This window comes from Thunnus maccoyii, chromosome 20, assembly GCF_910596095.1.
Source record: "Thunnus maccoyii chromosome 20, fThuMac1.1, whole genome shotgun sequence".
Lineage (NCBI taxonomy): Eukaryota > Metazoa > Chordata > Actinopteri > Scombriformes > Scombridae > Thunnus > Thunnus maccoyii.
The window spans coordinates 23,352,900-23,368,572 of NC_056552.1; the positions used below are offsets into that span (position 1 = coordinate 23,352,900).

At 41.7% G+C, this 15,673-nt stretch overlaps 1 protein-coding gene across 3 annotated transcripts; it reads right to left on the minus strand.

Moving 5' to 3' along the window:
• Window positions 1-771: 771 nt before the first annotated feature.
• On the minus strand, window positions 772-15,367 carry si:dkey-94l16.4 (transcription factor 20). Of its 3 annotated transcripts, none has more exons than XM_042397679.1 (6): window positions 15,132-15,366; window positions 11,220-13,948; window positions 9,520-9,613; window positions 8,898-8,950; window positions 8,648-8,719; window positions 772-3,520 (listed from the first exon to the last, which is right to left on the minus strand). In XM_042397679.1, exons 2-5 carry the CDS (start codon window positions 13,941-13,943, stop codon window positions 8,672-8,674), a joined length of 2,919 nt encoding a protein of 972 aa, XP_042253613.1. In that variant the 5' UTR covers window positions 13,944-13,948; window positions 15,132-15,366; the 3' UTR covers window positions 772-3,520; window positions 8,648-8,671. The 3 variants fall into 3 exon arrangements, with proteins under 3 accessions (XP_042253613.1, XP_042253616.1, XP_042253614.1); XM_042397682.1 differs by having other exon boundaries at window positions 8,898-8,947; window positions 15,132-15,363; XM_042397680.1 differs by lacking the exon at window positions 772-3,520 and adding an exon at window positions 4,137-4,910 and having other exon boundaries at window positions 15,132-15,367.
• Window positions 15,368-15,673: the final 306 nt, after the last annotated feature.

Here is a 15,673-nt window from a genome sequence, read left to right on the forward strand (position 1 = left end):
AAAGGCTTGAAAAGGGGCAACAGCTATAATTAAAGCTCCAGGTGTTTTTGTTGGCCATGTGGTGGCAGCAGAACAAGCTATAAACACAACACTGACACATTATCACTTTATGGAGTTGATATGACCAATTTGTTAGCAAACAGCTGCCTGTTTATACATCTATCACACATAGAGACACAAATATTAACATGACAAATGTTAAAGTCCAATATTCACTCTCCTTTTAACTCTTAATTTCCAACCAACATGCTCCACTTTGTTCAGCAGCTAGTTGCTAGCTTTGCTGTTAGCTGCTAGGCAGGTAGCGTAAAGCTTTTGCTTAAACAGCTGCCCGCTGCTGAAACTGGTGAGACTGAACCAAACACCATGAAGCTATGAACAATTAACCAAAACTAAACAATGTGCTGAAAGACACTAAAATGCTCTTTAGAACTGTTGGGAACTGCAGAGTTGGATTTGGTCAGGAAAAGCATTGTGCACAGCTCACTGTCAGTGTCCTGGCTTTAATTAATATATAATTACAAGAAATGATTACAAAAATGAGTGAAATATCTCACAATAATAAGCTATTGAATTATTTCACAATTAACTGATACATATATTTATATTAGTCTTCATATTTTGCATTTATTTTATAACATTTTGTTCAATATTGGCCATTTCTGAGCGCCATATATATCAGACAATATAAAATCTATTATTTCCCTTTTTCTAAATGAAAACCTTTTCTGCTCGTAACCAAAAGAACACAAATCTCTCCCAGAAAACCACAACGTTGAACAAAATATTTATTTTTGACAATTACATGACCTCTGGTGCTCCAAGAGGTGGGCAAGATGGTACAAAAAGTTGCCACAAAAGAAAGACAATGGAAAAAGTGACACGAGTTGGCAGTCCTAGTCCCATGTTAAACCTAAAAACACCACAGCACTGACAGAGACACGTGGACGAGGTGTTGGAATGTGATGGGGTGTGTGTACCAGGACAGAAGGCTTTGCATCTGAGGAGATAACCACATCCTGCTACATGTATCATTGCTCCAGTCAATGTGGGGTTAACATAATGAGCCCAAATGAACAAAAATCACAAAATAAAATTCAAATCATTAGAATATCTGAGATTCAGCCCTGAGATTAACACACGGACAAAATATTAGAAAAATCCAAACACTTTGTAAGAATAAAACATATTCCAAAAGCTGTATTTGGTACAATGCAAACAACTGCTTTTAAACAAAAACCAAAATACGGTAAAAATGTTTGTGTTGCTGCTTGTAAAAAAAGAAAAAAACACTCAATTTCACTGCAACAAAGTATAAAATACACAAAAAACAAAAATGGCACAACTGAAAGAGACGTGGTGTTTCAGGATCAAGAAATTTGGGTATATGTGTGTATGTGTGTGAGAGTGTGTGTTGTGTCCTGCATCTGCTGGTGAGACACAAAGCAGCCGAAGCCTTCAGCTCCATCTGTGTGGATAGTGAGCAGTGGCTTAAATGGAGCTCACACACTGGTCTCAGACAGCACAACGCTGCCCCTAATGGTGCTATGCAAAAGTACACGGAGACGTCACACCAACACTGATCACATAGACTTTTCTCTAAAACAAACAGGCAGGCTGACAGGCCAAAGCCCTGACCTCCACACCTGATTCAACAGGTACTAATACACTGGGAACTAAAGTCAGTACATGGTTTACACAAGTCCCAGAGAGTAAGAGTGTACCTGTGTGGTAGGAGGGTTCAGGCCCCTGGTATTAACAACAACAACAAAGTCTGCAGCAGAAAAGTGCATGCAAGCTGCCTTCAGTCATTGGGATGTCCAAAGGAAGGCCATGTACATCCACTGATTTGTCGTTGCACCGCAAGCTAGTGAGTAGGAAAAACTGTGTATACCTCTTGTACATCAGATAAGGCTTTTTCAGAGAGGTTCTGGAGGAAATACACCATTTAGGCCCAAGTTAAGAACTAAAAAATACATCAGAACAGGAATCTTAATACTAGAACGGCCATTCCTATCGAAGTAGATTGATGGATTGATGTAAACCAAAGATTTCCCATGTCAGCTACATCTGCAAACATGCATCCTTCTTTAACCTTAGTCGAAAGTGAGTGATTCAGCAGCTGAACGGTCCTGTAGTTTTAAAAAAGTAGAATAATGTCTGTTGAGGTTCGATCAACAGCAGCACAGGCGAGCTGACGTGAATATTGTGCCACAAAGTTCAGAAAATGAAACTGATTAGAAAGAAGATATTGCCGCTCCGACAGAGGAGAATCCCAGTAAACAATAGATGACTTGTGTGTTATTTCCAGGAAAAAAAAACAACAACAAAAAAACTGAGCCTGCTTCAATTTATTTTCCTCCAGCAGGGCTCACAATCTATTTCATTCAAATTCCATTAAGATACTAACTTATTCTGGGCCGTGAAGACGAACACAACACGGGCGCATTTAAACGCTCCCAGCCTGATGTGGGAGGCCAAAGTGCTTGAAGCCAAATAAAAAAAAAAAAAAAATCACATGACAGTTAAGATGTGGTTCTTTTTAATGACCTGTGAACCTCAAAGAACCACATGAGAGAGCCAGAAGCAAACGATACGACAGGGAGGGGGGGGGGGGGGGGCGGGGCAGTCAGCTGAAGACGGTAATACTGCAGCCAGAGCAGAGGACCAGACGTGTTCAGTGCCACTCCAAAGTGCTTCCTGCAAAAACCCCTCGTATTGGGGAGAATACATTCAAACACACACTGTTCAGTTCCCTCCATAACATCAACTGGGTCCGACGTTTTAGTGCAAGTGTCGTTTGGGTGAATTTGAGACTTGCCTATAGCCCCACGTTTTGTGAAACAAAACAGAAGGCCTTATGTGATTATCCAAAAAGGTGTTATATTGAATACAGACCCTGGTGTGTTGACAGCATCCAATAACATTTAAGAATCAGGTACCTTGTTCTGTGAGGATTAACTGAGGGTCATTTCTCGACCGACCAGCCCTTTTTCTCTCCTTTCTTTAATAAAACCAGCATCTACTTGACTGGCTTGATATTTCAACAACTACTACTTTACCAATAACTTAAAAAACACACAATCAAACCTCTTTGACAACTGCTCAAGAAGCCAATAAGAAACTCCAGGAATAAATAAACCAAATATAATCAAATACTTACAAAATCTTTAAAAAATTAAATATCTTTGATTGTTATTCATATTTAATCCAGGAAAAAAATCCATATAAATAACTACAAAGTGATAACACAAATGACAAATTCAGCATGTTACTTTAAGGGAAGTGAGAGGAGGTTTCCTCATCGTCTGATGAGTACCGTCAGACTGGACTGAGGGAGGATCGGTGACTGGGCTCCTGCAGTCACAGTGTCGGGGGTTAACAGTGCAGTTGAAGAGCAGAGGGTGAAGTTAAGGTTTACGGGTGCTAGCTGTCAGTCAGAAGAACCCTGGTCCACAGTCGCCATGGTTACCAGCAGAAGGAGAAGGAGAGTCCCTGCAGGAATTTTGCAGGTGAATGTCTGGATGAAAACAAAGAAAAATGTCATTCAAAATGAGGGATTCATCTGAACAGTTATTTTTGTCTTGGAGAAAATATTGCAATATTTGATGATTTAAAAAAAAAACAACAACACACTCTCATACATTTTATGCTTACGCAACAGTTCCACCTGGCAGTTGCTAGGTGTAATTACTGAATAACAACCCATCTCTATGTACAAACTAGTGTGGTGCAACCTGTTCTTAGTTTAATGATGTTTAAATCTCCATGAATCCGTTTAATCCTACATTTTTCCTTGTAATTTGACCTCCCGCACACACAAACTTTACACCCTTTTTGATTGTATGTTGGTTACACAGGTGAAATATTAGGTTTTATACTTGATGGGAAACAGCACAGTCAGAATTCATACAAATTCTTCAATTAGACCCATTTACACATTGAAAATCTTAAAACAACAGTAACATCTGCAACATAAAAGAATGATGTATGTTTAAAATTTACTTCATAACTTTATTACTGGTGTTCATTTAACACAATGTTTGAACTGACAAACAGAAGCCAGGACATTGAAACAATAAAAATAACATTAAGTAAAATTAAATATAATATAATATAATAAGGATACATTGTAACAGTATAAAAGTGAACCCTGTTTTTCTTTTAATCCATCTGGTGGTTAAGTCATAGCTTATAAAATATCAACATTACATAGCAGACATTTTGTCTCAAAATGGCTTCATACATTCCACTGTATTGTCAATAGGTTAACATTTAACAATATTTTCCTTTTAAAATAAAAAGTCTCTCGTCATTTACAAAAACATCTTGGAGCAATAACTGAGTTAGATTGATTTAACAGTGACTAACATCATTAATAGAAGCTGAGTCAGCTATATCATCCTGCTAATTCACATTTCAAAAACATACAACATATCAGAGCAGGCAGATATAAACTGTCTTAAAACACAGTGCAAAACGTACTCGGGCAGTGCATACTGTAGAATACTATCAGTGACTACAATGTACTTATTTCACACTCTCATAAAACCGTTTCAACAAATTAGAGTAAACAGTAGACCACAGCTCAACGGCTAGACTTCACTCTCCATGAAAACGCTTGAAGCGTTCAGTGTGGAGAGATGTATCACACTTCTCACATGCATATACTGTGCGCTTGTCACACCATCTGTGGGAACGGTTCCTTGTGTTCACAGGCCAGTGAGATTTTCCATCACCTCTTGCAGAATCCTGAGTGACAGCTGTTGCAATCGAAGATCTTCTGCTGTGGCCAAGAGGTATTTTTCCATCTTTTTAGGAGACCCAGGGACACAGATCACTGAAAGGCCAGGAGGTCATATTCACTACCACCAACATCTCTGAAGAACAACCAGCTATTCACCACCGCACTGTGAAGGGACGAAGAAAAGGTTGACCACTTCTTTGACCTTATTGTAGCCCTGCGTCTTGACAACTGAAGATCATGCAGATCCGCAAATCCCATGTTTTAGTTGTATGTGAGTCTACAAATGGGCTGTAGAACTTTGTCGTGGGCTTTTTTCCTCTTTGTTCCACCTGTTTACAACAACCCCAGAATACTTCTCAGCAGCATTGGTTGCAACACTGTTATCCTTCCACCACACCAGTACCTTTTCTCCCTGTGTAAGAACCTCAGAGCTTCCGTGAGGTAATTTTTTGGAAATTCTTCACATCTGTGAAAGGGGCATCATGCAGGCGGCACTGTGTCAGAGTGCTAAGACATCCATAAACTTGTTTTGTCATTTCATGAAGGAGGGAGGCTTAGTGAGGTGAAAAGGTTGTCATGTACAAAGTTACACCCTGGAGGAACTAGACTGAAGACTACACCTGGGCCCTGTCCAAGGCCAGTTTCAGGGAGATGTGTGTGCAACAGGGCTCCATATGATATATGTACCCTGTAGGTGTGGCCAAGGCTCCATAATTTATACCCAAACCAGATAGGTTTACCCCTGATGAACTGCTTGCAACCATGCCTGCCATAATAAGGCATTATTCTTTCGTCAACCGATAACTGTTTTGGATATGATATCATTTTGTAAGACTCATTCAGTGCACTGAAGATGGGCTGTACTTTGTAGAAAGGGTCGTTTGTGGCCTTTGAGTTATCCACCAGATGGATTGAGGCCATTATCTCATCAAAGCAATTCATTCTCATTGCATTTGAGACGGTTTCATTGTATACACCAGGGTCATATGACCAAAACATGTGCCGCCACAGCACAGAACTATAGCCAGATGTGAGAGGAACCCCATAGAAAGCCAGCAACTCATCCATGTTCAGATCAAGTATCTTCCCTTTGGTTTACATTGAAGAAGTGTTTGGCATCTCAACAGTGAGCTCCCTCACAATAGGAGGGTACAGTAACAGAAACAAATTGACTTGATCAGGTTTAGTTTGCTCATGCTTTCTGCTGCAGTTGGGCCATAGTCACGAAATCTGGAATCTTTGACGCGGTCGGCTGTTTTGATCTTTTAAAAGCCGTGTCCCTGTTTTGCATATTTTGAAGAGATGTTTTCTGTTTTTTGTGGCGTCGTGGGGTTTCGTTTTCCTCAGGGCATCTCCTTTTTCAGCTGGGCGCTGTCGGAGACTCGCCAAGATATGGCAGTGGTGGTAAGTTTGCTTCAACACTGACTGCAGCAGGAGTGGGAGGTGGAGGAGGAGGGGCACACCAATTGGTTCTTATGAACATCCACCTCATCCTCCAGATAATTCCCCTCTGCATCATCATTCAATAGTTTACTTGGCAAATCGTTTCACCCTGCTACTCCCTATCTGAGCCATCATCATCACAGTCACTTTCAATTGCCTCTTTTTCAAGTGTAGGAATGACGTGCACGTAGCACTTGGAGGGTAACGTACGTCTTAAACTGTGTAAAAACACAAAACAAATGATAACTAGGATTAACAGCCAAAACCTGTGTTTTCAATTGAAACACTGTTATATTATCGGTTAACAAATTTACACCTATTATGAGCAAAATATATATGCAGGAGTATAATTCTCAAAATGTATCAGTAGTGGACAAAAGAGTATATGTACAAAATATGATAGTTCTATCTGTTAATTAAGGCAGTAAGGACGCCTAAACTGACCACAGAACCCCATTTGATAAGATTTTGTCCCAGGGTGCCACATCTGGTAACATTTTTGCTTTTATTACAGAAACTGTATGAAACCCATGACCAAACCAGTCACACAGTCTGTCACTGTGTTACTTATGTATGGAATTATATTGAAAATAATTGAATAATTATTCCCCATTTTGCTGGGGACCATCTGGGGGTCCCTGGACTCCACTTTGAGAAGCACTGAATTAACATGTTTTACTTCTTTTTGTAGAAGTCTGAGGAAAACATCATCTTCCAGAGGTGCAAGCAGGAAGTAAACTGATCTGGTCATGTGACCTTTCAAACTAGTCACATGACATTGATAAATTTTAATCAAGACAACATTTTCATTTGAAAGTTGAATTTCTTGCCAAAAGCCAACAACACTTTTAGGGCTTCCAGAAAAAAATAAATAAATAAAAAAATTTAAAAAACGTCACAATTGTGACAGATGGGATTAACAGGATCTTGCGTTATAACGAACAGCAGGTACAACAGGCTCCTGAACACTAGCCACCTGTTGCATGTGTGTAGATGTGAAAGTAGCTCAGCATTGTGTGAGAAGCAAACTAACTCAGTGAAAACAGGTTGCACCACATAAGTCAGTTACAGAGTTAAGACGGAACTGAACTAGATAAAACTGAAATTTTACACCTTCCCAGAGCAGGTATAAACCAATTCTGACAAACTGACATTTATGACACTGACATGCACACTCAGAATTGTGCTACATAGTTTCTGTTTTGGAACAGACAGGAGTGTGATTTATTTGCTGTATTTCCTTGAGAAAAAAAACATGTCGTTAAAAGGACAGGTTCTGTTTGTTTTGTTTTTTAAGTCTGTCTTACATTTCTGATGTGCCAATATGTACATGGAAATTTGCTTGATTGCTGTAACATTTCTCACTCTAGCCTTGAAGCTATTCCCCACAAAAGTGATTTAACTGTAAGACATGAGGGGTGAAATCCACAGTCCTTATTCTGTACAAAAATGCACCGTAAAGTTCAGCTGAAGTTAATATTTTAGGTTTCGGCAGACAGAGTTAGCTAAACTGAATTGGTATATTCCAAAGTTACAGTCTGTTTAGTATGAAATTCCCTTTTTAGCCACAGTACATTCATTATACTGTGGTGTAGCCGTGGAGAGTTCAGTGTGAAACCATGTAGTTACAGCATAGCAGTCAGTGTTGACTTTACACTTGAAATTAAGAATTCAAATTAAGATTCAGCTGCTGCAACAGGCCTCAATTTTTTTATTTTTTTATTTTTATTAATGTAGAAACTTGCCCTACTAGCAAAAGAAGCCATGGACCTAAATTGACTGCCTACTGCTCACTAGGGACCTCCCCAAAAAGTTTAAACATCTATAAAATGTCAAAAAAAAAAAAAAAAGAAAAAGAATAAAAAAGCACCAATTGTGCCCATCCTAAGTTCCCAAAGCCCATAGCAACATTACTTCACTATGTGTTTTGTTTTGTTTTTTAATTAAAACCAGTCCAAAACCTAAAAGGAAATGAACTGAATACAAAACTGAGCAAAAAAAATAAATAAATAAATAAAAAAAACAGCAAATCCTCACAGTTTAGAGGCTGGAACCAGTGATAAACAACTATAGTCTACACCAATGACTTACTATTGGAGTTACATATAGCTGGGATACAAAAAAAATGTCTAAAATTCAAGCAGCAGGGGCTGAGATATCCTGACTTTTAGTCCCTTGTATGGGTCAAGCTCCAAAAACCCTAGATACCTCATTTCCCATAATGCAATTTTTAAAACTCAGAAGATATTATACAACAGTTTTTTTTTGTTTTTTTTACAGGCTGCAAAAATGGAAAATGAAAATTGATTCTGACGTGTAAAATCAGAGAACTGTCTCTTTAAATGATGCATCAGTTCTCATGTTAGTCATATTAGTGTCACAATATGAATTTTCATACATTTGAAACTGCAGAGCAACATGTCGTTTCTTAGCAAAGCAGAGCAGGTATTTACTTACCACAAGAGATTACCGCTAACTGTGTCACCTGTCGTCCCAGCGGCTCCCTGGGGGGGCTTTGAATGTCTTGTTCTAGGGGGAGGAGTGAAAAAATCAAAGAGTTCATATTTACTTCACATTATACCATTTCCCGTGACACCTTTTAAAACAGCAGACAGCTACAGCGAGTCTTCTATACAAGTACAGACACACTAGATTCTGTAAAGATCTTTTTTTTTCCCCCCACTGGCTCAAGGTTATTCCTGCTCACCTTGTGCTTTTTACACTTCATGGAGAAGTTTTCTTCAATGAGTACACAGTCTGCTAGAACAAGAACAGAACATGAGTTAAAGATGCCACCACTGATTCATCCAAAAAGGTCCTTCCACCCACACATGCAAGTTCAGGCTTCACGGAAGCAATAACAGCCAACAGCACTTCACAAAAGAGCTATTTACAGACAGACCGTTGCACACACACACACACACAGATCAACTTAACACCCAGACACTCAACACAAAACTCTACTAGTGGGTGTATTTAGGGCAAAATCATATATCACGAAGTCTGGCAAGTTCAGAAAATGCAGCCTTCAAACCATGAAAAGACAACACTTCTGCCATATCATTTATCATATTGCCCAGCCCTACATTTTAGCGTTAAATTTTAACAGTTACAGTGTTAAGCTGCAACATCGAACAAATAAAAATGTAACTATCTGTATGGTTAGATAAAATGTTGGTGAACTGACCCTTTAAAATGAGACAAAACCTATTTAAAAAAACAAAACAAAACATGCACAATATCTGTACAAACACAGAGGAAAGGATTGGACAGGATAAGTGACTGCACTATGTGCTGAGTGGAGGTGAAGGGCAGAAGGCAGTACTTACCTGACTCCAGAGCACACCTGTAGTGGTATTTATTGGGACAGCCTTTGAAGAAGCAGCCCAGCGTAGCACCTGGGTCACAGCAGGCTGAGCACATCTAAAAAAACAAACAAAAAAACACACACAACACATACTATTTCAGTCATAACCAGGATGTCTGCAACTTTGAGCAAATTCACAATGATGACAACATGTGCGTGTCTGCAACAGGATGCTTGCATCAAAAGATAGCCATGATGTTTCCAACGTATAACAGAATGGAATGAAAGAATGGAAACAGTATTGATGTGTTTTCACCTATATAATGCTGGCAGTGCTTACAAACCACGTGACATTAAGACGGAACCCCTGACTCACCATCGATGCTGAGAAAAGCAGCGCACCAGAGACACTCCTTCAAGACCTTTCAAAAGGAATTTTGAACCTAAAGGCTGTAATTACCAGAAGAGTCTTTCGTGGCCTTGATGTCGGGTTATAAAACTCAAGATGTTTTAAGAATCTGAAGACCTGCAGACACCCAATTAGCATCTTATTTATTCAGGTCTTCATTTATTAATATTGCAGAGAAACGTTCTTACCTTCAACCTCACAAAAGGAAACTGAGAATTTACACCGGAGGCACTTTGACTCTTTCACAGGTGTTACTAATCACATTAACAATGGTTCCGTTCTACTTAAGTGTCCCAGTAAGTCATGACAGGTGAGCCAGCATGTGTGATACCAGCACCCTGAAACTGAAGCAGCTAAATGGCATTTAGCCATCATTTATTTTATGACTTACACCTGTGCTTTTTCCTGCTGTGACATGTCAAAGTGACACGTATGGCTATGTAGCCTGACGTATTCATTATTCTTCACAATGTTGTCCCTGTGGGAGCGTGGATGTAGCACATGTCATAGCATTTTTCCTGTTACACTAGATCATTAGTTCCCAACCTGAAAGTCAGGACCCCCACAAGGGGATTGCAAGATAAAAAGGTAAAGAGTAAAGGAGTGATGAGATAATTAACAAGTTAGGAAATCTGCAAAATGTACAAAATTGTTTGAAATCTGAATGTTTGAAGTGAAAGAGCAGAACTTGTCCCACCTTAACTGCTCCAGTAGAATTACTTACTGGCTGACAGATTAGTGGTCGGCGGCTTCCATGCATAGCTGTGAACAGGGCGTGGGGGGGTAACAAGTCTAACAGGTCAGATATCGTGTGTGGAAAGACGACATCTTAGTCTTAATGGGGGGGGGTACGAGATGGAGAGGGATTTACAGTGGACTGCGCTGGTCTGAAAGCGACAGGCAGAGAGTGGACTGAGCTTTTTCTGTCCACTATGGACCAATGGTGGGGAAGGTTAATTGCAAACATTTGTAATGTTCACTTGTAATGCAGCATGAGCCAAACCCTCAAAGCACTGCAAGATTTGTCATATTGTGCAAATTACAAGTCTCAGTGTTGCCTGTCTGCAACAACAAGTTTCGGTTTCTAGCTGACATAATTGTCAATTATTCATCCTTACTCATGCTTTAATGATTTGATAACATCAGAAAACTATTAGTATCCTAGAGGCCAAGAAAACAAGTAAATAAACAGGCAGATTATTACTGCATTATCATCCTTAATGTTCTGTCATTTGCTCCATTATATCAGCTACATCTCCACGTGGCATTGTGTAATAATGCATTCACATCACAGGCTTAAAGTGCAGCTTTACCGTCTCCTGGGCCACCTTGACAGCCTCCTCCAATCCGTAGACTTTGCCCTTCACCAGGAACACGCCTGCGGACCAGATGCCGCAGTCTTCATGGAGCCAGTACTCGCAGGGCTCCAGAGGCAGCACAGGGGGGCTGTACCAGTCCTCCACATCTGCAGAGCCGGCGTCTGACTTAGCCCGCTTAGCTGCAGGGCTACTGGTGTTGTCACCGGTCCACCGGTGGCTCCCCAGGAGGCCCTTCTGCTTTAGCTGAGCCCCTGGCCGGAGGGCCCACGGAGTGGGTGGAATGGCACGCTTCCTCCCCCTGCCCCTGATACTGCAGGACGAAGAGTCTGAATCGCTGTAGTCCTCATCCTCTTTGAGGCCCGACGTGCTGGCTGGTCTTTTGGTGCTTGGCTGGTACCCCTCAGGGTAGTAGGGGCCATGGAGATCTCCCAAGTCCATGGCATTGGCTGACTGCCCACACAGGCAGCAGACAAGAGAGCGCTGGTGCTGGCTGTGTGTGGACGCCCGGCCCAGCTGGAGACAGGAAGTGCTGGGTACAACTGCAGAAATGAAGCCACTGGGGTGACCCTGTTGCTGCTGGCCCTTCTTGTGTTGTGTCCTTACCTCCTCGGGGTAGTTGATTACAGTACACAGTGACGGCGTTGACTGTTGACGCTCCACACGGACGAACGGAGAAAAACTGTCCATCCTCAAGTCCCTTTTCTCCTCCTTGTAGTTGACATACTTCAACTTGATCTCAGGCTCCTTGGGGGAAAACATGGAGGAAGACTGGCTCCCTGTGTGTTTCTTTCGTCTCCTCTTGGGAGTGCGAGCAGCTTTCGTCTTGGCAGTGGAAGATTTCCTACCTGTAGCCTTGCCTTTGGCTGCGCCTTGGCTTTTCTTTGGAGATTTTGTTGTTGGTGGTGTTGGTGGTGGTGGTGGGGAAAATCTTGCCGGGTGAATTTCCAGTGAGGGGTCTGGGTGACAAACAAGCTCTGGCTCCTTCTTTGAGTTTTTGTGCACAGCAAACTGAGGACTTAACACTGCCGAGGGTTTCCTCTTTGACCTCACAGGGCTAGTGTGTGGTGAGTGTCCGGGGTGTGAAACATCCTCTGGCTCTTTCCTTGACCTCTTGTGTGAAACAAACTGAGGGCTTTTTGGAGGTGTGCTGCTATGTGACTTTTTAGACTTATTGATGATTTCAGAATCAGAGGTAGAGTCTTTGCAACTGTCAGTGTTAATGCTATTATTTTTACCCCGTTTCACTGGGGTTACTGCTTTTTTTGTTTTCACTGAGAGAGACGCCTTCGCTCTGCTTTTCTTCTTTCCTGCTGACAGGGTGGCCATCTTCTTAGGACTAGCTAAGTTTGAATCGCTAACTGTTGTTTGGGAAGCCTTGGCATTCTTATTGGTGCGTATGCATCCTGACACTTTATACCTGCTGGAATTTATATTCATGACTATAGCCTCTAACCGCGTCCCTCTCCCGGAACGCATTGGCAGTTTCTTTTCTTTTAAAGTCCTCTGTAGTGCCTTTGCATTCCCGTTCATGTGTGGAATGACAGTCTTGGGTTTTTCTTCTGAAACATCTGACAAACAAACATCATCTGTCAAATCGATCAAAGGATCCAACACTGCCTTTCGTCTATGAAAAGGCTGCTTATTTTCATTGCTTGCATCTAACTTTGTGGTAGTATCGCTGATGCCAGAGTTCAGCTGAATGGCCCCTTCTGTACTCGAGCCATCCCACACAACCTCATCGGCCGTCTCCAGCAACAAGTTGTCGCCGCTGGGCGAGCTGGAGGCCTGAGGCAGGACGAACACATCCTCTACATCGTCCAGTGAGGTAGCGGAGGGGGAGACGGGGTCCTCCAGAGCACTGATGTACTCCCTGCTCAATGAACACAGGTCTCTAGCACCCACGTTGTTGTTAGGGACCACCACTGGGTCCTGTTTCTTAGACATGAGAAAGAGCACCTCAGAGCCCCCCTCATCCTCCCCTGTAGCAGGGGTGAGAGTCTCCGGTGAGGATTCAGCACACACCCCTGAAGTTGACGAGCTGTCACCTTGACCGTTCTCCAACCCCACACTGTCTTCTGTTTTCTGAGAAAGGCTCTGCTCCTCTTCGCCTTGCAGGGGCTTATCCACCTCCCCATCACTGGAAATGACTCCACCATTGACCTCATGAGGCTGCTGCGTTAAAAGTATGCCACCATTGTTCTCTGGCGCCACCTGAGCCTGAGACAATGACTCAAAAAGTTCTGTCTGGGTGGCGAGGTCCACGGGCCTGTCAACATCCTCCTCGTAATGCTGGTTCAGTGCATAGCCAGTCACCCCAAGCCCTTTCTCAGACTCACAAGGAGGCTGAAGGGAGAACTTGCTGATGGGTGGTACACTGTACAGAGGAGAATGTTGAGACAGGGAGTCATGAGCGGAGAAGACGTGAGACCTGCTCACGTAGGAGAGGGTGACTGTAGTGTGGGAGAAGGCATTGTCTGGTTGAATTTGATCCCCTGATTGGAGAGTGACGTCCGGGGAGCCGGTCTCTGAGGAGGGTAATCCAGGGTTGCTGGTCCCAGAGTTTGGGTACCAGCCGGGGCTCTTGACCACCCGCAGGGCATCCAGGGACGTGGCGTTGAGGACACATTCCTCACCTTTCCTGGTCAGGTCGATCACTGTGGGGACGCTGGAGAGGTCTTCAGGCTGTAGATCATCTAAGCTCCCAGGTGGCTGCTCCATAACAACTGCAATGTACAGAGAGGAGAAAAGAAACTGATGTAAGTTATGAATGTGGGGTCTGTTGAGGAAGGCTGTTAGAATAAAACATTTCTGAAATGATCATTTCTGAGGGTCAGCACAAATACTCTTAGTCTTTCTTTCTGATTTGTTTCTGTTCACCTGCCCAGAGACTGAAGATGGAAATTAGCTAGTAACTAAATCTGGTACAAAGCATCTTTTCCTTTTGAGAGGATGTATTTTGTACATGGTCCCTGATATAAATCAAGTTAATAAGCTAAACTAAGAAACTCGAGGTCATAGTTTAACTACTCTTACCCAAAGCCCAAAACTACTCTTTAAGTCATCACTTTGCTGCCGTGTTATTTAAGTTTTCTTTGCTTTTCAACGATATACTTACAAATTAAGCATAAAGTTAAACCACAAACACTTAAAACCCGCAATAAGTCATAACGTTGGCATTAGCTAGGAAACTGGCGTGGTCTTGAATTTCATTAACGTTATCGAAGACGACAGGAAAGATAACTTTACCAAGTTATCTTAATATTATTGAATGTTAAAGATACCGTGTACTTAGATTAAATGGACTGTCTGTTTCCAGAGAACCGGCTGAGTATTCACCACCAACGCTGACAGGTCAGATTTGCTAACGACAGTTAGCTTAGCTTAGCCACAGCTAACGTTAGCTCGTTTCATATCTGGGAGCATTAAGTGGTTTTCATTTGTGACGGAAAGTCATGTACCACAGAACATAGTTTTACAAATTCAACTGATCGGTAGCGATCACTCTTCTTTTCGGCGAGGTGTACTTCTTCAAGAAGCTGCTTATTTCGATATAATACCAACTTTTATGGCTCGGTGGCTCACACTGTTCGTTACTGCCCACTACGGCTTTGAGTAACTTTGTTGTAAGAACAACGACTAAACCGATTTTAAAATGTCTAATCTTATTTCAAACGGTGTCATTTGCTGTATTACATGGATTCCGAATTGAAGAGAGGGTCTTACTGATTTAAAAGTGTATGCTTTACTTTCCACTAGATGCATAAATTCAAAGATAAGCGTAGTATTATTAAATTTAAGAGGACTTTTCATGGAGTTTGGCTGCACGTTCTCTCCGTTAACAGAGCGGTAGGTCGGGACAAGGCCCGGCTGGATGAGACAAAGACTGAGCTGCTGGTCTGAACTTACCGGGGCAGGAGGGACCGAAGCGTCTTTAAACGTCCAGTTAAGAAGCCGCTCCACCCTGCATCTCTTTCAGGAGCCCATCTATTCTGACGAAGCCTAACAAAACAACAAGGAGAGAAAGACCCAAATTAAATGAACATCCACACACTTTCCAGGAACACACTACTCTGACAGCAGCAGCGTCAAGTTGTTTACTATATAATCTCAAACTTCCGGAGACCCCCGTCACAATAAAACTATTAGTTCTACGTTTTAGTGGTTTTCTTTTTTTAAAAATTTGAAACAACATCAATAAAATTAAACAACACATTAAAATAATGTAAATTAGCAAATGCGCAATTGATCCAAATGTGAGCAGACAGGCAGCTCATTGTCCAGTTCAGTGGGAATCATTTGATCAGCTGTTGCATGAAAGATGGCAAAACTCCAGAAAGTTCAAATGTTGAACGCAAACCAGACAGACAACCTGGGTCATGATGACCTCTGTCTTTTTTTTTTTTTCTTCTTTTAATTATTTTCTTGAAGTGACATAATTATTTGGCATT